The 24,500-nt window shown below is 36.8% G+C and overlaps 1 protein-coding gene across 1 annotated transcript in view; it reads left to right on the forward strand.

Annotated features, from left to right (window-relative positions):
• Window positions 1-24,500, forward strand: part of NALCN (sodium leak channel, non-selective) — a 230,438-nt gene that overhangs the window by 186,103 nt on the left and 19,835 nt on the right. The window contains exons 19-31 of the mRNA XM_088051078.1: window positions 354-427; window positions 10,388-10,489; window positions 10,930-10,999; window positions 12,211-12,302; window positions 12,465-12,587; window positions 15,067-15,123; window positions 15,529-15,649; window positions 15,751-15,882; window positions 17,565-17,732; window positions 18,862-18,966; window positions 19,686-19,792; window positions 21,718-21,838; window positions 21,926-22,024. Coding sequence (XP_087907204.1) covers window positions 354-427; window positions 10,388-10,489; window positions 10,930-10,999; window positions 12,211-12,302; window positions 12,465-12,587; window positions 15,067-15,123; window positions 15,529-15,649; window positions 15,751-15,882; window positions 17,565-17,732; window positions 18,862-18,966; window positions 19,686-19,792; window positions 21,718-21,838; window positions 21,926-22,024 — 1,371 coding nt within the window. The remainder of the gene's footprint in view (window positions 1-353; window positions 428-10,387; window positions 10,490-10,929; window positions 11,000-12,210; window positions 12,303-12,464; window positions 12,588-15,066; window positions 15,124-15,528; window positions 15,650-15,750; window positions 15,883-17,564; window positions 17,733-18,861; window positions 18,967-19,685; window positions 19,793-21,717; window positions 21,839-21,925; window positions 22,025-24,500) is intronic.

The raw sequence follows: 24,500 nt of genomic DNA on the forward strand, positions 1-24,500 counted from the left end.
ACATCTGAGCTTTGTTTGCTGGCTGTTTTGTACAATCAAGGCATCTCCAGAGTATGATCCAGCCTAGTCAAAATCCAAAGTGAAGAAGGAGTACCAAAACAGTATGATTTGGCCAAGTGGAGAAGAAATGTATAATAAAGCAAATTTCTGCTAGCAAGCAAAACTATCTGCTTTCTACACAGAACTACCTAACAATTGGGATTGGAAGGCCAAAAGATGTACATAAGCATTTTGACTGCTTTCCACCATCCTTTTTATGCACTCAGCATCATTATATTTAATTCTTCTGTCACATACACATGTTATATTTTAAGACAATTAAAAAGTATGATGTCTTTTTCTTAATTTTATAGCTCCGTAAATCTGTTTTCAGCATCAGAGCAAGAAACCTTCTGGAAAAAGAGACAGCAATCAATAAAATTCTAAGGTAAGAGTCAGATGTGATTTGATACTGTTTTGACTGTCATCTGATTTCTCACAACCTTGTTTATCATGCATGTTACTGGATGTATAATATTCATAATAGTGGATCTCTTTGTAGTACATCTATTGCCTTCATTATCAAAGGTAAGTTGCTCTTTGGCTATTTTATATGCTTGAACAACAAAAAGAAAGGAATTGTACTTCTTCAGTATATATTTCAATTGTATCATGCAGTAAGATCATATTTTAGCTCTCTTCACTTCTTCCTTCTGAATTAACCAAAACATGTCTGTTATTTTGCCTAAATAATTCTAACCTGATTCTTGCAAATATCTGCACATAAATGTGTGCAGGGATTGTGGGCTAGAAAGCATAGACTACAGCTAGTCATATTCCAAGTACCAAATGGACAGTGAAGATTTCAGAACCATGGCTTCTGTAGAAACATTTTCTGAATGTTTTAATAATGATCACTCCTTTTTGTATTCCATATCAAGTAACTACGCAGCACCATAAGCAAATAATGCAAGCCTAAGTCTCCAAGACCCAATTCTGAAGTTACTTAGGTAACTCTGTGCTTCAGTTTTTCATGCCACTGTTGGTGAATTAATAATGCAAACTATTTATAGGTCACTGTTTTTTATATTGATGCTTGTGTTTTGTCAGTGAGAGGTGCCAGGTAAATACATTGTATTAATAGGAATACTGATGTGAAAAGTGCAGGTTAAGTAAGGCAATGTTTTATGAGGAGCAGTGCACAAGGGGTTCTGTGTGATTTCTGAATCATGAAGTTTCTTGAAAACCATTTGAGAAGTCTTGCAGCTCTGGTTCTTTTTAATGCTCTATAAGAATACAGAACAGGGAGAACTGTAGAAATTAACATGAAACTTTTTCTCTCTTTAAACCCATGTAATGACAACATAAACAATTACTAATTCAAATGAATACTCACTGTAAAAATATTATTGATAAAAGTAAATGTAATATCATAAGTATTCAATCTTAACAAAATTTAGTGCACTATTTGTAAGCATTTCTTTCAGCTGTGTGCCTTGATTTCACAGGAATTACTCTTACAGGTAGAATAAGCAAAATACTTCTAAAAATACAGGTTTAGATAGAGGCATCCTGGCAGTATTTCAGTAAAACATTTGTAATGAAATTCTGTGTTATATAAGAACAGTGAAATGTTATTGACACCTCCAGGGCTCCACAAATGTCAGTTTGTTTGGTGTTTTTCATATACTATACTGCATGAGGAAAATGTAGACAAAAGAAAAAAAAACCCTACTTTTATATATTCCAATATTTTTAAAAAAGAAAAAAAACTGATATTGTAGAAGCTCCATTCTTTCTTAGATAGGAGGAAAAATTAAAATTCTGGAAATTGAAATTCAGAATTCCCCCATCAGCACAGAACTTTCTCCTTTTCAGGAGAAGTCTGAAATAGTGGGAGGAGAATCCAAGCAAAGAATTGTTTGGACTTCACCAAGTTCTCAGAGATGCAAGGACAGTATCAGAAATCAGTCCTTCCAATTTCAATCCTGCTGAATTCCACTTGGTCCTTCAGATCATGACTTCTGCCAAAGTCATGTATGTAAAAGGACTTCTTATCAATTCACCTGAATTCCTCTGAAGTTTCAGAGGCAGAATAATAAAGTTTTCATTTACTCATCTACCGTTTTGTTTTTAATTATCTATTTACTCTGTTAATTTAATCTTCATTTACTGAGTTTTCCAATCTGTTTCCTGGATCATCAGCAATAAATTTTGAGGAACACAGAGAAAAGGAGGGAACTTGCAGCAAGTAAGAAAAACATGGATCACGTCCTCTAACACTTTCTTGGGCTGATTTACAAAGAATCTTACAAAGAATCTTCTCTCTTCTGAGAAAAAGAACAAATACTGTTTATTGTTCCTTGTTATTGACTCAAAACTGTTAAATAAGCTCTGATCTAATGACACTTGCAATTCATCTGTTCCAGCATAAGAAGATTGTGTTCATGGTGCATCTGGTGGGCAAACTGATAGAGATTGCCAGTGATGAGCTGACTGGTCCTGAGCACTGCCAGTGTTTCCAGGTTAATGACAGTGACAGCCCTGTTGATGCAGGGGAATTTTACAGACAGGAAAAGAAGTGATAATATTTACAGCTGAAATTTCATTTTCAGTTTAAGTAACACAGGAAAATTCAAACTCTCAACACATGAGAGATTATAGTTCTTATTTTTGCTTTAGTTGTAAATGCTGTAAACTCCTTTATAAAACTAGGTGATTCTCAAGTATTCAGATTATCTGACAAAAGAAGAAATGTCATTTCTGCCAAGAACAATAAGAGTTAACTCAGAATTTCCCTTCTGAAAAGATTGCTTCTAGCATAATTTAAATTTTTGTCTACCTGAATTAAGAATTCCTCTATATGTAAAGCTGCCCAGGGGCAACTTCAGCTTGATAAAATTGATGTGCTGAAAGGGAATTTTAAGTCAGTTCCAGCCTAAGTCCACCTCTGATCTTCTCCCCCTCTCTACTTCTAAAACCTTGCCAAATTATTTTTTAATCAAACTGTGAATGTTTCAATACAGCCAACTGTATAGAAGTACCATGCATTACACATAGCCTTCATGTTTCTCTTGTGCATCCTTCTCTATCCAATCTTCATTTATCCCTTTTATATGCTGAACTTCAGCTTGACATCTTCTTCTCCAAGATGAGGCAGAAGGACAGTAATAGCCTTTGAACACCAAGAGAGATGGTTCATGCACTCAGTCCCAGGTGTCCCACCTGCTCATCTGCTGTTACATTGTGCAGCAAAACTGATGTCTTGGGTATCTTTGTTTTTCTGCAGCTTTCTTGCCGCACCCCTAGGGAAGTGTCTCATTTCTGAGCATCCTTGTTTAGAAGCCAACCTTTACCTTGCCTCCTTGAGGTCTTTGTGCAATTAGGCATGGGAACCAACTCAAGGATGTAGCAACTACTGTTCTGGTACTTTGATCAGTGCTTTGCATCACCAATGCCAGTGGCCAGAGCATGAAAGCCTTAACTCTTCACCATAAACCCATTCTGAAGTGGAGACTTCAACCTTGAAAAATTAAATAAAGTACAAGTGACTAACAGATGTTTAGAAAAACTTTTTCAAAACAAGATCCATTTTAATAGAGCCTCTGAATTGCAATCAGCTCCATTTCTTTCTGAAAATTGCAATGCATTTCCCTTAGCAGCAATAACCACTTCTAGCAAATTTACTTTTCCTGCATACCTTCAATGCTTCACACTTTTCTCTCACTCTGTATTGGTGCAAACACTGCTTTTTCTCTTAAAAGCAATTTTTGTGCCTGTGGTTCTTCTGACCCTCATTCCTTGCTCAATTGTTATCTAAGACTGAGGTCTAGTCCTTTATTAGTCCCACTGGCTTTCTGAAGTAGAGAGAATAGAGCAGGTCCAGTCAAAATGCTGTGTAGAAATCAGTTCATTCTCTCCAGTGCTGAGGATAAGTTGTAAACAGCACAGAATGGTGGGGAAAATGAGAATTACACATACTCACATAGTCCAGAATACAATCAAAGTGCCAATAGTGCAAAACCTGATTCTGGTGTGAATTAAACTGTGCTTTGCAGAATTAGAGAATGGTTGAGGTTCAAAGGGACCTCTGAAGGATATCTGGGCCAACCTTCCTACTCAAGCAGGACCACCCCAGAACAAGTTGCCCAGAACCGCATCCAGACACCTTTTGAATATCTCCAGGGAAGGAGACTCTAGAACATATATATAAAATATATATTGTGACTGTTTGGGAAACTTTTTTTTTTTTTTCCAAATGGGCAGCTTTTTATTTGCTTTCCATTACAACTGATGCTATAGTAAAGCCATAAACTGATTAAACAGGGGTGTGCAATAGGATTTTCACTGTTCTAGACAAGATTTGTCCGATGTGCTTCCTGGTCCTGAGGGAGTAACATAACTCAGGCTTAAGTGGAATATTCAGTTTCATAAACAACTAACTGAATGAAGTGCATTTATCTTTTGTTTGAAACTGAGAATGCTGGGGGCAGGAGAGGCATGGAGAAGGGAGAGAGGGGAGAAAGAATTGCTTGAATTAAGTATCCTTTCTAGTTTGTTAATATGCTAGAAGATAATTCAGACTTTGTTCATACAAGTATTTCTGCAAAATATAGTGATTTCTAGGAAAGCTATGAAGTTTATCACTAAATAAAATCTCCCTGAACACAAATACAGAGAATGAGCACAGATCTTTTACAGCCTAAATGATTCTATGATTCTCTGATCCTAGAAGATACACCTTTGGTATCCTTTATTAGAAATTTGTCTTTGTTAAATAACTGACTTGTATTAGTTGATTCTGACTCGCAACAAAATTCTTGCCATATATTTTATGTTTTCTCTCTTAAGAATGTGATTTCTTTCTTCATAACTTTGAGGGTTTGACCCCATGCATTTCTCAGAACAAATGTTCCAGGTAAGTTCCATTGATGATTGTTGTCACTCCATGCAAAATCCAAACTTAGTCACCATGTTCCTAAATCTCTACAAGTGTACGGCATCACTGGATTTCACCTGCCTGATGCAAAGACAAACAAAAAGAAAGATTGGAATGCACATTTCCATTGGAAATAAGTTACTCTGTTTCATGGGGTTTGTGCCAAATGAACACCACATTATGCATCACTGCAAAGGACAGTTGTGAAGCAGAGTTTTTGGGCTGTGGAGTCTCCAGCACTGCAGGTATGGAATTGATCCCATTCTGAGAGAGGTGGTAGACTGGACAGCCACTTGAGGTTTCTTCTTCTGCGCTCCTTTTATTGATTCTTCTACAATCCAATAAAAATTGTTATTATATAAACATCTGTGAGAGGAGAAGCTGAAACAGCAAGGCAAAAATGATAATCACAATAAAAATTGCTGAAGAAAAGGTCTCCTACCATAGCTCAACTGCCTGAGCAGTCACTAAAGAAAATAAGTGACTATTTGGTTTTTTGCTTTAGAGACATAAGAAAGGAAACAAGAAAAAACATAGAAAAGAATAAATACTGACTTTCCCAAGTTGTATTAATAATCCATTTTATTTCACCAACCATATTCAGATTTCTATTAAAAATAGTATCTTTTTCCCACAAAGAACAGTTCTGTAGATGTGGTGAAAATGTTCATTGTGCTTGCTCTTTAAAAAGCACCTTACTAAATTAAATTTAAAAATGAAGGAAAGAAACACTACAATGCCTCTCAGGTGGAGTCCCCATGAATCTTAGGCTGTCACATTTAACCATATACTCCAAGTTATTTGGAATTACAATGAGAACATAGAAAGATTTAGTAAGGATAGAGAGTCCTAGAGAATGAAAACAGTGCTGAATGATGCTGATAACTGCACTGTGTAACTTTTTTCTAAAAAGTCCTTTTTCTGTTTCTTTGTTTCTGCTACATCTCTTCTGTATTTTTCTTTATATTCTTGGATTTTTCAGCCTCCTTTGGACTGAATTTTTTTGGGATCTTCCCTCGTGGGGAGTCTTGCTTATCTCAGTTCTTCTGATTCGAAGAAAACTCTTGAGTTCATTAAAATCTTGTTTCTCGTGTTTATTAACAGGTGATCACAAAACTTAACAGGTCTCTCGAGGCTGGTTACACAAGGTTAATCTTTGCAATCTGGTACATTTCTTTCTTCTGATGGTACAAACAAGGCCTTGTGGCACACTTCGTGTCTGATGCACAAAATGGCTCTGAACTACGCAGTTCTTTTATTTTTATACTTATTTTTACCCAATTAACAGTAGACACGTATATTATTTTTCGTAATGACTCAATGACCCATCACCTCCGTGATGCACTGCGGCATTTTCTATCCAATCACTTACTATTACCCAAAAACCTCTAGGAAAAGAACATGAAGAAGAAAGAAGAAGGGACAAGGGACAACACCCTAAATCTTCTATCTTGTCTCCTGTTCTCTAAACTAACTTTTTCACTCAGTGATTAAAAAAACTTTTTAATTTACACACTTACTCTTTTAGCTTTTTCTATCTAACTTTAACATTTGTTTTCATGTTTCACCATGAAGACATGCTCATGAATTTCATATTATATGAAATTCAGTGTTTTTTTAGATCTTATAACTAAGTATCAGAAACAAGGGCACAAATTCTGTATTCTAGACTTCAACACACTGCAGTTCACCAGACTACTAAGGCTTCTATGTGAGCATGTTTAAGAGAGAACAACGAAAGTACATAGTAATATATGTAGTTTCTACAATTACTACATAAATACTCACTCATTAAAATACAGAAAAAAACAAACAAAGCAGTGTTATACTGGAATGCAAGAAGAGTGAACAATTTTGCAGAAAGGATGCCTGACTGAAAAGCATGAGCCACATGCTTGCCCCCTGCAAGAGACCTCAGAATACTCATGAAAGGTATAGTATTTTGAATTATTGATCAAAAACTTTAACATTTTAAATTTGGTCAAATAATGGTACTTGAACACTCTGTTCATGACTAATTTTTCAGGAATTCCAAAGCATGAAATAGTTTGAAAGACTTCAAAAATGTGGACCTCCTAATTGGTTGCAGGTAATACAAACTACACAGTATACCAGTATTGTCTTGTTCTGTGTGATCTTCACCCGACTTTCTGGTTACCTAAAAAACTGCATTTTCTCTTTCAGGCTATTTTATTACATTTGCATTTTTCAAGGCAAATTTGGAGTGTGTGGTTTGCAGCTGCTAAACTGTGTTCAGAGTTCTGCAAGGTGAGTACAAAATCCAGAAGGCTGACATGTTTCTTGTCTCTTCTCCTTTGTTTCATACCTTCCTTATTCCTCCACTAGTGAAAATAAACCTGATATTTCAGCGATGTGGTATAGGAAGATGGAAAGAGCAATTTTAACTAAAAAGGGAAATTTTGTATCTATTGTTTGAAGAAAGGTCAAAAGATTCTGACCAGCTACAGTTACATAAAAATGTATCAAGGCAAGAAAAGTGTTTTTTAAAAACTCCAATTTTCAAACCACGTAGAACTGAATTCTTAACACTGTGGCATGTTGATTGTGCCTGGTGTGGGATTCAACTCCAGGTAGCCAAATCTGCCTGTAAGCTAAGGGATGAACTCTACCACCTAGTTGACAAAAGTCTAACCAATAAAGGTAATGGAGCCCAGTGAGATCTTTAGCTGACTGCTTTGTCTTTAGATGCCCAATTTGTGGTTACTTTAATACCTTCCAAACATCTTTAATTAAAATAATTGACCAAGCATTCAATGAAGTTGTTCACATATGGACATAGAGTAATTTGTGAGATGAAAGAGTATGTCCAAAACATCCTCTGGAAGATAGCAGGGAATATACAAACTTGTAGGGATATTGCACTCTGGTGGAACAGCAGCTGGAAGCAAAGCATAATACTCCAAGGCATGGCAGGTGGTGCTGGCCACCTCTGTACAGCCAGTTTAATTGGGTCCTATGCCTCCACTAGCTATGAGTTGGCTAAAACTTTGCACAAGTGGCTCACAGGCAGGCACTGAGAGGAAGCATGCACGTGTACATGTCTACAATGAGAACACAAACCCTATTGCAGACTTTAAAACTGGCAACTCTGCAAGTCTGAAAAATACATGGCACCTACCATATTTTTCAAAGGTCCTCAAAGATCTGCAACTCGACGTGTCAAGGCAGCTGAAAAATATCCAGATTCTGAGTCAAAAGGATAACTAAGTGTGGCTCTTACTAAGAGTTCATACGAGGAAGATTAATTCTCAAGGCACTAATTCCCATAAAGTAGAGAATACCAGGAGAGAAGCTGCCTAAAGTAGACAAGGCCTTTTCAGCACATCTATTTTTCTCTGGAAATACAGAAATGTTTCTTTGCAATTGCTTGATAAAAATTTCTGATCTCTGTGCTAAACAACTGGTATTTCATTGTTTCTCTGTTGACTTCACAAGAGCTGCAGGTCTTCCAGAACTTAGAGACCATAAACAATACTAAGTCTTTCTACAGGTGTTACTTTTTATGCATTCCCATTCTGCCATAGTATGCCCACAGTACATGTCTATTTCACAACACTATTAACAATCAAATAAGCCATCTTGTTCATTATTTGGGTAAAGAATTTATCACTTAAGCATTTAAAGCTGACTTTTATTATGAACAGTTTTTATGTAACTTGGAATTCAAGTCGCTATGTACAAGAGCATGAAAAGTTTATGTACAAGTTACGTTTTGATGTCAAGAAAATAATTTTTAGCTATTAGAAGCAGAGCATAATAATTTATATCTACAAGAAAAGATAAAAAAAAGAGATAAGTTACCCTCTTTGTCACACCAAGAAGCCTCTATACAGAAGTCAGACCCCAGAACTTTTCATTGTCTCTGCTGGGAGAAACTGGATCATCATTTTAATGGAGGATCTATTTTTAGGAAATAATTATTTTAGATTTAACAGGATCTATTTTTAGGAAATAATTATTTTTCTTTCTTTTATTCAATCAAAAATTGCAAAGGTATTCAAATATCTCAGTTGTTTTCTGACAGTGTCATGTGGTATCATCCTCCACAATATAACGCTTAAAATTCTTTGGTACTAAAATGTTCATTATTTGTCTAAGATGAGCTGTGTTTTATAAGACATACAGTAATTTTCTTATATGTCATGATACTTTAGTTCAGTGTAGTGTAACCTAATGCTTTCTATAACAAGTGTAGCACAACGTATTTTTCTAGCATGCTAATCTGATTGGCAGTGGTGACACTGACAAACATTCTAAGCTTCTCATTTTTGTTCCAGATATCACTTTGGATTCCTACTCGTATCATTTATGTGTTTAAATCCAAAAGAAGGAGAAAAAGTGGAGAAGAGTGAAAAACAAAACCACAGTGGAAAAAGAACATGTCATGGACACCTTTTGACATCAAGCATGATCATCCCATGCTGTCAAGGCATTTATCTAAGCCTTACAGACTGGCAGATAGAGTGGTTACACAAAGGGTGTAGAGCTGTTTTCATCTTTTCAGAAAAAAAAAGTGAAGATTCAGTTCAATAAAAAGTATGGAATATTACCAGCTGAGTCTTGTGTTTCTCTAAATGGTTTCATAATACAAAATGAGCAATAAGGAACACACAGTGTAAACTTTAAATTGAACAATTCTGGAAAGTTAAAATATGTTTCCAATGTTGAAGTTCCTTTTCTCAGCCATCAGAGGGATCTATCTGAGCTCTTTTAGTGGAAACCTCTCTTTCTTAAGCAAATTAATTTCATTGTAGCCATCAAGATAAAGCTGTGCATGCTCTGTTTAGCTGTGGTACACTTACTGGCCAACAAATACTCATTTCTGCCAAAATGTGTAAAATGTGTTTGCCAAAATTAAGCAAAAACCAAAATTAATTATGAACAAACAAGTGAGAACACCCACACAACAAAATGCTGTAAGTTGACTGCATTACCGGAGAGCAGACATTTCATATTGCAAAATATCACAATGTGCAGCTTTTCATTTCATATCAGATAGAGTTCCAGTTGTTTTGAACACTCAAGTTATGTTCTAGGTCCTAAGTGTGTACGTATAGCCCTGAAAGGGACTAAAATTGCTGCTGTTCCAGTCCCTTCTTTATTGTTGAGAAACTGGTTTTACTGATGGTCAGTGCATTGCTTGACCCCTTCCACACTTAGTCAAGTCTTGAGGGACCAAAAATTCGACAGCAAACTGAAAAAAATTCATAGATGGTCCTTGCTAAGGTGTGGAAAAGGTTCATCAGATGACCAGTTGGGTTGCAGAGTGGGAGTCCATTGCTTTGGGAATATTTTCATGGAAAATCCATTGCTCTTGCACTGTTACTTTATTTTGTTCTTGAAGTACTTGCTTCCCATGAAGCCAAGCTGATTTCTCTGAATGTGCTACCTCTGAAATTATCATTTATACTGAAAAGTCCGTGTCATCATCTTTACATTTCTTTGTAGGGCCTGCACTAGACAACGTATGCTGAGCGGATCATTTGAAGGGCAGCCAGCAAAGGAAAGGTCAATACTTAGTGTCCAGCATCATATACGACAAGAACGCAGGTAAAGATGGACTGAAGGGATGGTTTTAAAGTATTCTTAAAGTAAAGGTAACAAAAGGAAATAAATTTGAGCAATCCCTAACATGTGAAAAGCCAAAACTACCTCCTTGTGCAAAGAACTGAATTCACCATTCTTCATTGTAACCATAATGAAATTCATTGTACTGTATAAATGGAAAAATGGAGCCTTTTTATTTCAAATGTCATTTCCTTTGCCGACTACAAAGCTATCAATTTAAAGATCAGAAGAAAAGAAATTGGCTTATGTTATACGAGATTGAAAACAATTGAAGAGCATATAAGCTTCTGATGTTAGCAAGAGAAAAATGATAAGAATTTGAGATATTGGGTGGCTGGAGAAAAGTGCTTTATAATGGTCATCTCATAAAGGTCAAAATTTCATCTTGAGATGTATTGTTAAATTGATTATGATTGTTTCAGGTCACTGAGACATGGTTCGAACAGCCAGCGAATCAGCAGAGGAAAATCTCTTGAAACATTGACTCAAGATGTAAGTCCTCATAGAAATGCTGGTTTCAGCTTGAGAATACAAGAAATTAGAATATATACTATCAAATAAATGCTTGTGGAAGACTAATTCTATTTATGAGCTTGCTTGCAATTAGTCTTTTGAAATCTTGAAAGGAAGTCATAAGACAAATGCTGTAACTGCATTAGAATTATCCTCAAAATATTTGAAATGGTTGTTTCATTGATAGAATTATGGTTTTGGAACACTTGCTGAGACAGATTCACTGAATCTGTAGACACTGCATTAGGAACACAACAATTGCTGCCCAGGACACCTTAAAAAGCGTTACTCTGGAATTATACAAATCACTCAGGCTGGCAAAACAGCACTTCAAAATTTCTGATGGAAGTTTAGCAATATTTTCCAAGCAGCAAAACTGTCATACAAAGGGACAAAGACTAAAAGGGAGAATAGTAATCATGGATTTCACTGTCGTGTAATTTCATGCAGTTAAGAGTGTATTCATTTCTGCAAATTCATATGATATTTTGTGGATCTCTGTAGCAATGAAATTTCAAGATGCATATTAGTCACCTCATTTCCAAACTATCTCAGTCTTTAAAGGTAACTAAAGCAGATGTGGCTTTGCTAGTATCTAACAGTAAGGATATCACCCAGCATTACCCCACCAGGAGTGCTTCAAAGATTCACATAACTCAGAATAGTAATGCTGATTGTTCCCTCCTCTGCATGAGCTCAGACAGCATCCTGCCTTCTATCTCCCCTCCCTCCCTCTCTCTCTCTCCTTCATCCCTGCACTCAGCAGTCACTAACTGTATGATCTGCATGCCTCGCAGTCTGGCAGCCATAGAAGACTTGAGAAGCTGAAAGGGTGTCTAAAGCCTTTTCTTTCCCAGTCTTTGCCCTTAGTAAATTTGATTGTATTCACTGCGGTTCAGAGAGGATGGCTGGTCTTACAGGACCTCTGGTTTTAAAGTTAAAAGTTAGATTGGATGGAGCCTCAAGCATGAAATTAGAACTGAAATTAACCTTGATGAAAATAAGGAGCCTTATGCTGTAGATAGAAAATACTATGCAATATGCTTGAATGAGTTGATGTGCAGTACATTTGGAAATAAAGATCTTTCATTTGAATATTTCTATGTAAAATACCATATCTTACTTTCATCTGAAACATTAAAAAATAACAACCCTTAGACCTCGATTAAAAGGAATCATTTTGCTTCCAGCACTCCAACACAGTGAGATACAGAAATGCACAGAGGGAAGACAGTGAGATAAAGATGATCCAAGAAAAAAAGGAACAAGCTGAAATGAAAAGGTATTTAAAAATCAAAAGTCTGAGCGCACATTTTCTGTATTAACTATTCTCTGTATGAAGTTAAAAGTATTAAGAGTCAACATGAAAAAGAGTACAAAGTGTAAGGGGTATTTTTTGCCAGGGATAATGTGTAACACTTGATAATTTACTTTTTTTCAAAAGGAAAGTCCAGGAGGAGGAGCTGCGAGAGAATCACCCATATTTTGATAAACCCCTTTTCATAGTTGGCCGTGAGCACAGATTCAGGAACTTCTGCCGAGTGGTGGTACGGGCTCGCTTCAATGCGTAAGTTCATTTCATAACAACGTGGGTTCCAACCGCTGCTCTCCTCCATGTCCTCAGAAATCAAGCTCTAACTTTCCTTTTACACTTATAACTGCTTATATACACTTTAAAACTGCTTATAGTGTGGTCACCACATAAGCTGGCAGCCAGTTGTCTGTGGTGTAGTCTTGCTGCTGGAGGAAAGGAAGCAATAAAATGCTGTGTTAGGGCAGAAGTGTTTGAGCAGTCTGTGATGATGAGATGAACAGGACTGTGGGGAAATGGCAGGTATGAGCTGGGAGGAAAGGCTAATGTTTCCCACTTTTAGACATCTGGAAATCAGCTTGCTATTCCTATCTTATTCCTCATCATAAGGCAAGAAGTTTTAATATACCAACAGTTTCTCATAGAACAGAAAAATGTGAAGAGAAATGAATTGCACCTATGCCCACCAAAATACTCTGTATCCCATAATAAGGGACTCAGAGTGGGCTGGGGAGGTGCTCAGCTGTGGGAGATAAAAGGAGAAAAGCTGAAACCAAATGAAAACTAGGAGAACTCAGCAACTAATTTGTAGGTGTATGTGAGTGTGGCAGGTAGAGATCCATGTACAAGCAGCTTTCTATAAAATCATCTCACAACTCTTCTTTTAAACCTCTGTCTGTTGCTGGAACCCTGATTTTAAAGGGTTAATGCATGTCACCTTGCATAGAGCAGTGTAAGAGAGAAGATAGCTTGAGGCCATGAGCTTGGCACTTAGAAAGACTGGTTTCAGCAGCTGCTTTACCATTGATTTTCTCTTCAACAGATTACTTCCAGTTAGCATGACAGGATGGTTAGATACTCAGGTTTAATACCTATATTTAAGTTTCTGCCACCTTTTTACAGACACGTCCTTGAGCTACGTCACCACTTTTCTATGCAGCTGCTAACTTGATTGTGGTGCACTGGTCCATGAAGCAGTTGCAAATTAAAACAGAAAAACAAAACACAGTCAATCAAATCCCCTTAGCAAGTACTTGTCAGTACCGCTTAGCATTGTTGAGTGACCAGTGGTAACAGGATATTCATATTAAAACAGTTTAAATAAAATGTTTGCAATTATAAGAATAAACTGATTTTCTTAAAGTTTTGGGTTTTTTTAAATTTACTTAAATCCCTCCTGCTTTATTTATTGTTCCATCTAGCTTACCAAGTAAGATATTCCCGGTATCATTTTCAAACTGAAAGGATACATACTTTCTTCTAACAAAAAAAAGGCTGAAGAATGCTGCTATGTACAATGTAGGCAGAGGCGTGAGTTTAAGAAGCAAAACTCTGTGGATTCAGTGGGAAGGCACCTAATCCAGTGTGTTCTGTGTGCTTACTGGTGTAAGTGGCTGAACCTGGCCTATGGAAGATGTTTCTTGTTCTCCCTGCGTCTTGTGCATTCCTGTAATTCATAACCATGATATCTCTCTGGTGGTGATTCCTCAAGTCTGTTCAGTCCATTTTTCACTTTAAGCTTAGCAAGGAAGTAATGGCAATTTCACATCCCAATGGCTAGAGCCCTCCAATGAAATATAGGATATGTCAGTGCAGATCCTGTCTTGACATGATTTCCTACGGGAGTTGGAAGACAACTGCCTAAAACCAGTGTGTCAGGGAAGGCTTCTTGGAAAGTATTCTCGTAGCTTCTCCCACAGCAGTCATTCTGCTTTGTATGAAATTGATAAATTGCTGCAGCAGAAACTTAACTCATGTCACCTAGATATGTGCATATTACTTGTAGAGTAGTTCCCACTCTTGGACTGCCCAATGGTGGGTGTTTGGATATGGCAGGTGGAGCACAGCAATAACATGGGAAAATTCAGATACAGACAATCAAAAATATTAATCAGAAAAATATTAAAGAAGTAATAAAAGACATAGAGCTTGTGGAAGGAGGACCTTCCACAAGCATGCGTGTGTGTGTGTGTGTTTGTGTGTGTGTTAATTGAGGATATCATATCATATCACATATCATATGATCACAAAATCATAGAGTGGTTTGAGATGCAAGGGGCCTTAAGGATCATCTAGGTCCAACACCTCTGCCTTGGACAGGGACACTTTTCACTAGGCCAGGTTGCTCAGAGCCTCATTCAGCCGCGGTCCAAGTTTTGAAGTAATTGTAAAGAGTATTTTGGTACCTAATATTCAGTAGCAGGTTATAAACCTTTTTCACAAGAAAATTACAAGATTAAATACTTATTTACAGAATCAAGACCCAAAAAAACCTGTCAGTTCACAGAATCTTAGAGGAATTACAGGTATACAATGAGTTAAAGTGATCCTAGCTGTGTTTATAATATCTAATTGCATAGAATTAAATGAAATTTATACAGACATTTCAAATAAAGACAGCATAAAATGGAGCCTTGATTTTGGACAGAAATTGCTTTGAATTGATGGATGCATGGTATAATTATAATGCTGACTAAAATAAAATGTAAATTACTATCTTTTCTTCTTTTTATAGTTCTAAAACAGATCCTGTTACTGGAGCTGTGAAAAATACCAAATACCATCAGCTTTAGTAAGCACTGCAAAAGTAACTTTGCTTGGTTTGATAAGCCTGCAGTATAAGTGTGTGTGCACACACTTGCATGGGTGTGTGTAAATGTGCATGCACATGTGTATGTCTTTTTTTTTTTTTTCCTTTTTTTTTTTTTTCCTTTTTTTCCAAAAAAGGTTTTTCTTTCCATGGAGCTGTCTGGAGAGAAGGATGAACAGGAACAGAATTTTTTAATCAGACTTTTCTTCTTCACTTGCATGCAACTTCTCTAGTTTTCCTATGCATTTCTGAAATACTGAAATCTTTGACACTTCTCAGCTCAATTTATTTTTCATAGGAAAGCACTTAACTGTAGTATAGGCACAGTGCAAGTACACAGAGCTAAGGGCATTCCTGTAATGGCATTTCCTTATATGTTGTTCACAGTGACTTGCTGGGTTTGGTTACTTACCTGGACTGGGTCATGATCATTGTTACAATATGCTCCTGCATTTCCATGATGTTCGAATCCCCTTTTAGAAGAGTTATGCATGCTCCAACGCTCCAGGTACTGCCACTGAATCGTTTTACAATTATTGAACCACAGTCACCTTGCTTTTCTTCACTGCCTATTCCTAAATTATGGTTGTTCTCTGCTTTTGTTTTCAGATTGCTGAATATGTTTTTGTAATATTCATGAGCATTGAGCTTAATCTGAAGATTATGGCAGATGGCTTGTTCTTTACACCAACAGCTGTCATTAGGGACTTTGGAGGAGTTATGGACATATTTATATATCTTGTAAGTTTGGATATTTATGGAAGGTTTTTGTGACATTCTTAATTCTGATATATTTGGTTATATAAATGGTTAGTAATGTAAAAAAGCTTGGCTCTGTACCCTGATACATATGCAGTAGTGATACAGAGATGTGATGAACACCCTGCAATTTAGTGTGGGGCCATTGTATGGCCCCTTTTAGTTCTTTATTTGTTGATATGTTTTCAGTATCAGATCTGATATTCCTTCAGAGTAGACTCGAGAAATCTGACCTCGCTTCATTTTTATGCAGGAGAATCTTAATTTTACATGTTTCATAGATATTAATTGCTTCTTCCCCTCTCAAGAGTATTCCTACTTTATTGAAGGTGTTTCAAAAGCCTTTACCATTTCACAGAGGGCACGTCTTTGTTGCTGGTGTTGCTATTGTAGAAAGTAAAAAAACCTATATCCCATATCTATCAATAGTGGTTCTCAGGGAAAAAAGTTTCTCAAAAGTTCTAAACATTTTCTGGGAAATCTCTTGCATTCCATTAAAATACAAGAGGAGGGTGTCCATTTCCTCTTCACATATGACAGTAAACACCACAGAATGTGTCAAAACCAGTGCTCAGTATAATAGAGTATGAAATATTTTCTAACTGAAGAAATTACTGAGAAAAATGGCTTTGATGGATTTAGATTAAATCTTTCAGAGATTAATCCACAAGGCAGATGGGCTGCATAAAATTTGTCACGATCAATTTGTATCAAAGATTCTATTGTTAGCATAAATAAAAATATGCATACTTGTACAAAACTCCTACTATAGTATGCATAATTCTCATGTGCTTTAGTTTCTTGAAATCTCTCTGAATCCCTGTGCTTTTCTGAAGGAAAAAATTAGGTGTTGTAGTTTGGATATTCCAAATGTGACTGTGATGATCTTAAGCAACTGTGGAAGAAAGTCAGAAGTGCTGTCAAATCTGTTTGTTTTGCTGGGATGGCTGCCTTTTATCACTGTTTTTTAAACAAATTATATCAAGTTTTAAATAATTGGTAATATCATCTTGATTCTTCATTTTTTGTGCACTTCTTTGTAATACTCTCACCTCTGTCCCCCTGTGATAACACTGTTTTTTTTTTAAAAAGAAGCACTTAAGAGATGTTAAATCAATAACCATTTGTCACAGATTGTCCAGGCTACATAACACAACTATGCTGTTTGAAAACACTTCCAAAAACATAACATTCGTGTAGTGAAACCACATGGTGACAAAACCACTTATGCCTGTAACAAAGTGGTAGGAAAAACTGTCAGAAAAACTGTTAACAGACTTTCCAGGTGAGGATTTCTCAGTTCCAGGGTAGAATCTCTGAAATGAGAAGGAGGGACAGAAATAATGCTTCCTGCTCCAAGAATATAGTTTGTGTCCCTGTTTTGAATCAGCCAAATTGATTTCACCTTTTGGAAATATTCCATCTAAGTATATAAAATAGATTTCTAGTCAAAGGGGGAGACAAAGACAAGCTGGTGCCCTTTATTTAGAACAATGAGCCAGGACATAAGAGATCTAAACCCTTTTCCTAAATTAGATGCTCTCTTGCCTTATTCTTTCCTTTAAGGTAAAGAAGTGTTCATTGACCTTCTGTCCTGTGTCTATGCCAAGTAAGAAATTGTAAGCCTGACCTTTCTTTGCCTCTTCCTATCCTGCCACCTCCAGGTGAGTTTGATATTCCTCTGCTGGATGCCTCAGAACGTCCCTGCCAAATCCGGAGCTCAGCTCTTAATGGTGCTCCGCTGCCTCCGACCTCTTCGAATTTTCAAACTGGTCCCTCAGATGAGGAAAGTGGTGCGAGAGCTGTTTAGTGGCTTTAAGGAAATCTTTTTGGTATGTCCCAATTATTTTTTTCTTGTGAAAATATATGAATATAAGATAACATTTTGATATAAAATTCATGTTTTCTATTCTTTTCGCTGCTGTTGTCCGTTTGCTTTTCATTGAGGTATCACTGCAGATGACCACACAAGCTAAAAATTAGAATATAAGTAACTCACACTGAGTAAAGCTGTAGTAATAATTCTTTTAGAAATTATATTACTTCTTTAGCATACTTTTAGTCATAATTACATAGGAGGACTACTGAAAAAAATCTTTCCTTTTTACACAGTTCTAGTTGGTCAAGGAAGATGAGAAGTAGTGTATGGCAGCTCTGCAAACCTGGCTTCTGAGCTGCAGGTCTCTACCTTCAAGCTTTTTGAGAGGCAGCCAAAAACAATACAGCTATTCATCACAGATCTGGATCTCTTTCTTATGTCATTGTAGTTATTATAATGATCATGGCCATCCTTATAGTAATAAGAACAATAATGGAGTTTGTGATTGCTTGATCAGACTTAGTCTGTTGTCTTGGGATCCTATGTGATATTGGTCAGCTTAAGCAAGAGTCATCTTATTCCTTAACAGAAGGTTTTATTAGGTCAGGTTGTTATAAAACACTAAGCTACAAAATATTTGCAGACAGTATCAGAGCAAGGACAAAAAGTATGAAGCTAGTTGGCATTTCATAAATACTGTATTCTGTTAAAGACATTTACATCTTAATTTGCTCATGCTAATCTTTATTGGAGCTATCCTGGAATTAAATATCTTACAATGGCTTAATCAGATTAATTAGACTGAATCAGCAAAACAAAAGCAGCACATATGCAAGCACTCAAACAGTTTATTTAAAGTGAGTTTGCAATTCTTATGCATACAGAATTTAGCAAGGTGGTACACTGAGCACAAGAAAGCTTTTATCCATATCTGCAATTCTTAGATCCTGTGTTTAAAATAAGATAAATATAACGCAGCACCTGGTTACTGGACCAGGACCTAAAGAAACATGTCTGTCACAAAAGCTGTATCTGCAGGTTTATACCACAAAACAATCCTCCCTGCAGTTCACCAAGGGATCTGACCCCCTTTTTCAAGTCTGCAGAAGAGGAGCTTGACAAGTCCAACTTCATCTTTACAGGTTTCTATTCTTCTGCTGACATTAATGCTTGTTTTCGCAAGCTTTGGAGTGCAGCTATTTGCTGGAAAACTGGCTAAATGCAATGACCCTCACATAATCTCTAGGGTAAGAACTGCTTTTCTGCTTCCAAATAATGGTGTGTTGTGCCATTTTTTGCCTGCTGGGGAAAGAACTCTCATATGAAAAACTGAGATCTCAGGCACTTTATTGTTCAGAAGTAGGATAATAGAGGGAAAGGTGATTAAGGAGTCAGAAAATGAGGGTAAGGATGGGTTTCCATATAAAGCAGGGGTTTCCAAGTAAAGCAGGTCTAAATATTGGGGGCTGTCTTAAAAAAAAGTTGCCAAATGAATGCCATGTTATTTGCAAAGGACTGGCTAGAACATGGAATTAATCATGGAAAATACCACCTTTGCATTCCCAGATCCACAACTGAAAAACAGGTTAGACTGCTAAAGGTCCAGATCATTGGGGGCACCATGTGGGTTACATGGAGAAAGTTATCTGTGTTTCTTTCTCCATTTGGAGAAATATAATCATGACCTAAAGAGCGCAGTGGTCTTTAGGAAAGAGGTGAAAGGCTACATCATCTTGCCAATTGAAAAGCTCTGTCAGTCCTGAAGGAAAATGGTATATGGAACACTTACTAAGATGCATTTTTCATTTAGGTAAAGGTCCATGACTATTAATCGCTGACATATAAATAACCTTTCATTTTTGTGTATATTGCTTTCCCATCATGGCAAATGTGCTGTTTATGCTGGCATGTCAGCATTTCTCACAGGCTTCTGTTTAATCTCGGGCTGTGGTTTATTTCACTATAGGAAGATTGTCATGGCATCTTCAGAATAAATGTAAGTGTTTCCAAAAATCTCAATTTAAAGTTAAGACCTGGAGAGAAAAAGCCTGGATTTTGGGTGCCACGAGTCTGGTGAGTTGCTACACTTTGGCCTATGTTTCTTCAAAAGTGCAACTGTTGGTGTAGAAAAAATGGCTCAAATGTGATGACATTAAATTACTGATGGAGGGGTTTTATTGTAATTCAAATGATACTAAGAGTAAAAATTCTGGTATATTTAGTAAAAAGCCAGATATATGAAATTTTCCAGACTTAACCTCCACTTCATAAAACAGAAAGGAAAATAAACCCCTCTAGGTACTGAACCTGAATAGGAATTAGATTTGATTTGGTTATTATTATTATTACAGTGGGAGTTATTTTCTTGAAAAGTATCATCACTTAGTTATTCTTTAGTACTATTATGAAGGCAACCTGAGAGCCATAAAGCAACAATAGAGCCTAAGAATAAATAGCAGAAGATGGGAAGGAAAAAAAAATGGAAATCAACCTGCCTACAGCTACCCATAAAAACAAATTATTATATCATGTCTAAAAACAGCCTTTCTCTTCTATGACCATGTACCATGCCAGCTAGCAGTTTCTTTCTTTTTCCAGTGTAGGGAATCCTTGTGGTCTATGTGGTACAGAAGTGCAGTAAAATTTATTTAAAAGCTAATGTATGTTTTTTATTAGTATTCTAATAAGGTCCATTAAATATTTCCCAACACCTGAACAGGCAAAACTCAATTTTTTTAATTGTTTATATTTTTCACTTGGTTGGCATTTTGCAAAATTAACTTAAAGCCATGATTATTTTAATTGGCCATGTGTGTGGATAAAGAATGTACCAGCAGTGGTAGATTCAGAGGCACCCTACACTAATGAAATAGTATGCCTGTGATTTGAAGTCAGTGAAATTCTGACATCTGCAGAAGTCTTTGTTTCTGCATGCTTCAGAGAAATTCTTCCTCAAGTAAGCAAATTCAATCCTGTTCAGCTTGATCCAGAAATAAGCAAAAACTGTCTTAATCAGCATAACTGTAAACTTTGGGGAATGTTTTGTTATTTCAGAAAAATGTTTTACCACAAAGACATTTATACCACCTGTTGGCTGTTAGGCCAGATTTTCAAGAGCCAGATGTCAGTATAAGGACTGCATTAAAAAGAAGTATCTCCATCTGAGAGCTCTCTTTTCACTGAATGGTTGGATTTAAGAAGCACCAAACACTTAATAACTCTTCTGGAGTACAACTATTTACCTTATAAACTGTTGAAAAGTCATTGGGCTCCTTGGATTATCTGGCTTGGATTGTAGAGACAGGGCAATGTGCTAACTTAGCCCAAAGAGAATACTTTTAATCTTCCACTGGAAACATTCTCTTGAATCTCAACTGATAAAAAAGGGCGGAGCATATGGTATAGGAAAGCCAAGAAGATGTGATGTCCTTTCAGTAAGTTTTGCTTTAAGCTAGCAGTTCCTCGCGATAATGAAGTAGGGAACATATTTTCTAAACAATCTCGCCGACCATGGAGTCCAAATCATTTATGTGGGTTAGAGAATTATTTCCTGCAGGTAAATTTATTTTAGAATCTGGCCATTGCCATCAGATCAATTTTTTCCATGAATTATGTATTTTTCTTATTTCATTGGCAAAAGCTTCAAGATGCAGCAACATAGAGTCATAGAATGGTTTGGGTTGGAAGGAATATTAAAGATTCTCTGGTTTCAACCCCTCCTGCCATGAACAGGGACACCTTGCACTACACCAGGTTGCTCAAAGCCCCATCCAGCCTGGCCTTGAACATGTTTTAAGCTTTATTGCTGTGAGTCAGATTCTGAGTAAGAAAATAAAACATACATAGGGATCTAAAAAATTATTTTTACATATTTATTGCTGTCGCTATTGTTTTCTTATTCTTGATATGGAACTTTTCTATGTTTCAGAGGCTTTCACCCCAACTTTGCAAGGTATTTAAATGTTGCTGGTTACACCTATTTGTGTACTGCATTTCAGGGCAAATCCTCGGAATTTTAATTTTGACAATGTGGGCAATGCAATGCTGGCACTATTTGAAGTTCTGTCATTAAAAGGCTGGGTGGAAGTCAGAGATGTTATTATTCATCGTGTTGGGCCGGTAAGGAAACACATCAGATTCTTTGAATTCTACAACAAATAACGATGGGGTTTTTTTTAACTATTAATCTTATTTTTGTCTATTTAGATCCATGGAATCTACATCCATGTTTTTGTATTCCTTGGCTGCATGATTGGATTGACCCTTTTTGTTGGAGTTGTCATCGCCAATTTTAATGAAAACAAGGTACTAAGTGAGGTGGTTTATTCTGAGTGAGAGGGTTGATTGAATGTAGAACTGGCTCTGTGAGAAACCTGAAACTGGTATTGCACTGCCTACATTACCTGGTAAGGCTGCCTTTAGTACTGGCTTACCAGTCTTACATTTTGCAAGACTGCAAATACGGCTTCAGGTACACCCGATCCATACTTGCTAGAAATTTGAAGCTTGTGATGGCAGCAATCCATCACACACTCTATCAAAGCTGTTAGAGTTTATTTCTAGTGCAGCTGTGCTGCTAGATGGAGCTTGAACATAAAGCACTACGTATTTACAGGTTCTGGTTAGTTTCATGTAGGCATACATGTGGTGGCAGATAAAAAGATGTGTTATGCTTGCCTGCGTTGCAACTCTAGAACCCTGCCATTGCAGTATTTCAGATCCAAAGTAAAGCTGTGTGGCTTTTTCTTTACAAACCACAGAGTACATTGTAAAAATAGTTGTCCATCACTCAAATAAAAATGTAGCTAGTATTCTAGGCAAGTTCACATGGGCTTTTTGGATTACTTTGAAAAGCAGAAAAACCTGCCCTCAGGGGAACTGTTTCAGACCAGCTCATGTCTACACTTGTTAAAAGATAGAATCCTCTGAATGGGACTGCTGCACACACACTGCACAACCTTTAGTCTGAGGGTTTTTTCTGAGCCTCTTATGGTGCCTCTGAGGCATCAAGACAAAATTACTAATTTTTTTCATCTTTCAGTTCAAAGTCACAATAATAATGAGATATGATACTTTTACCACTCGTGCCTCTGAAGGGAAAGGATGATTACACACTATAGCTTGTGGTGATGTGTGACAGCCCGGTGTGCTTGTGCTGGAGCTGGGTGCTGGCTATGGGCCTGACCTGAGCCCAGTAGTAAACACCACCATAAAGTTTGTCCATCAGGGAAACCACTTGACTCCTTCAGGAAGGGAGACAAGCTGCATGTTACTGTGCATTAATGTGGGCAAGCAAGGCATCATGAAATGGGATCAAGCAGATTGTGAGACAAATAAATAGCCTATAACCTCTAGTGTTCTGAAGGTATTTTTTATGTTTGCATAACGTTGGTGTAATTTTGGTAAGATGAAGTGCAGTCATTCCTGTTAAAATTTATCTATTCTAGGGAACAAGGAGGAATGTACTAATAATTTCTTTTCTTATTCACTAAATTTTGGCTGTGAATTAACAAAGCTGAAATTTGTACAGTATGAGAACTCTACTGGATTTTTATAGATGCTTTTGTCACTTTTTGTTCAGCTGTGCAATATTACTTTTCTTTCAAATTTTTCAATACACAGATGACTACAAAAAGCTTTATGCTTTTTTGTCCTTGCTCACTAGTAACAGTTCCCTGTAAATTGCACTGATCAGGCACATCAGGCAATATTCCTATAGAATTCACATGATACTTCAAGTATAAATCTTTCATATCTTCTGGTTCAGCTTCTTCAGTTGTTTCTTAGTAACCTGAAGTGTCATGTAACGCTTGTTTTTCTTTCCTTTTTCATGACTACTTGTTGCTTTTTATGTATTTACTAAGGAGAAAAGAAAATGTTTTCAGATTTGAGTTGGAAAGATTAATGTTAATTAAGTGGGCAAGAGTTTCAGCCCAATTAATATTCAAGTAGACTGAAGAAATGTCCAGAAACTAAAAAAAATATATAGAGAGATGGCTGACAACTAGCCCAGAAAGTAGAGTAAAACAATTCACAGTGTAAGGTTTGGTCACATTTTCTTAAAACTAGTTACTTGACCAATGTATTAGTGTTTAAAGTAGATATTTTCTTTAGAAATTTCATGGCTGATATATGGTTAGAACAATTACAGGAGCTGTTGATGAGGATCAGAGTTGGACAATTACTGAACAAACTATTTTACATGAGAACAAACAATTTTCTAAAAATAAAAAAGATATCATTTCAGATATGCTTGTTTTTTGTATGAGTTGTTGGAACTGCAAGTGTGGAAACATTAGACTGGGAAGTACCACAGCAAGTCCTGGACTCTGTCATTTGCTGTCCCAGTGACAGGGCAATATCCCAAATTATTCCAACCCCCAATCACATTTCAATCCCCAACTATCACTTGTCACAGCTCCCAAGTGCCAGGAGTTCAGTCAGCAGTGAAGATGTGAAGGACTCAAATATTACCTGGCACTTTGAGCTGAAGTTCAAATGCAAGCACAGCTCCTCCAATCCTCGACCTGCTCGCAGTGCTCTGCTCTGTGGTTCCCTTATGATGATCCTGCTTGTGGAACTGGCAGTTTCTGAGCAACAAAGTAATTTGGCACCACTAGATCTTACAAAAGTCCACATTTTTGCCACTTTTTGTCTTCTTTGCCATGAAGGCTCTCCCAGCAATATATGCCAGATGCACTCCTTAGGGTTGTCTTTTAATCTAAATGTTTCTAAATGGTGCCGTTCGGGCCTGACAGGAGTAGTCAGCATTTTTACATCG

Source organism: Pseudopodoces humilis, chromosome 2, assembly GCF_049639895.1.
Source record: "Pseudopodoces humilis isolate 2021_Gansu_Grassland_sample_001 chromosome 2, ASM4963989v1, whole genome shotgun sequence".
Classification (NCBI taxonomy): Eukaryota; Metazoa; Chordata; class Aves; order Passeriformes; family Paridae; genus Pseudopodoces; species Pseudopodoces humilis.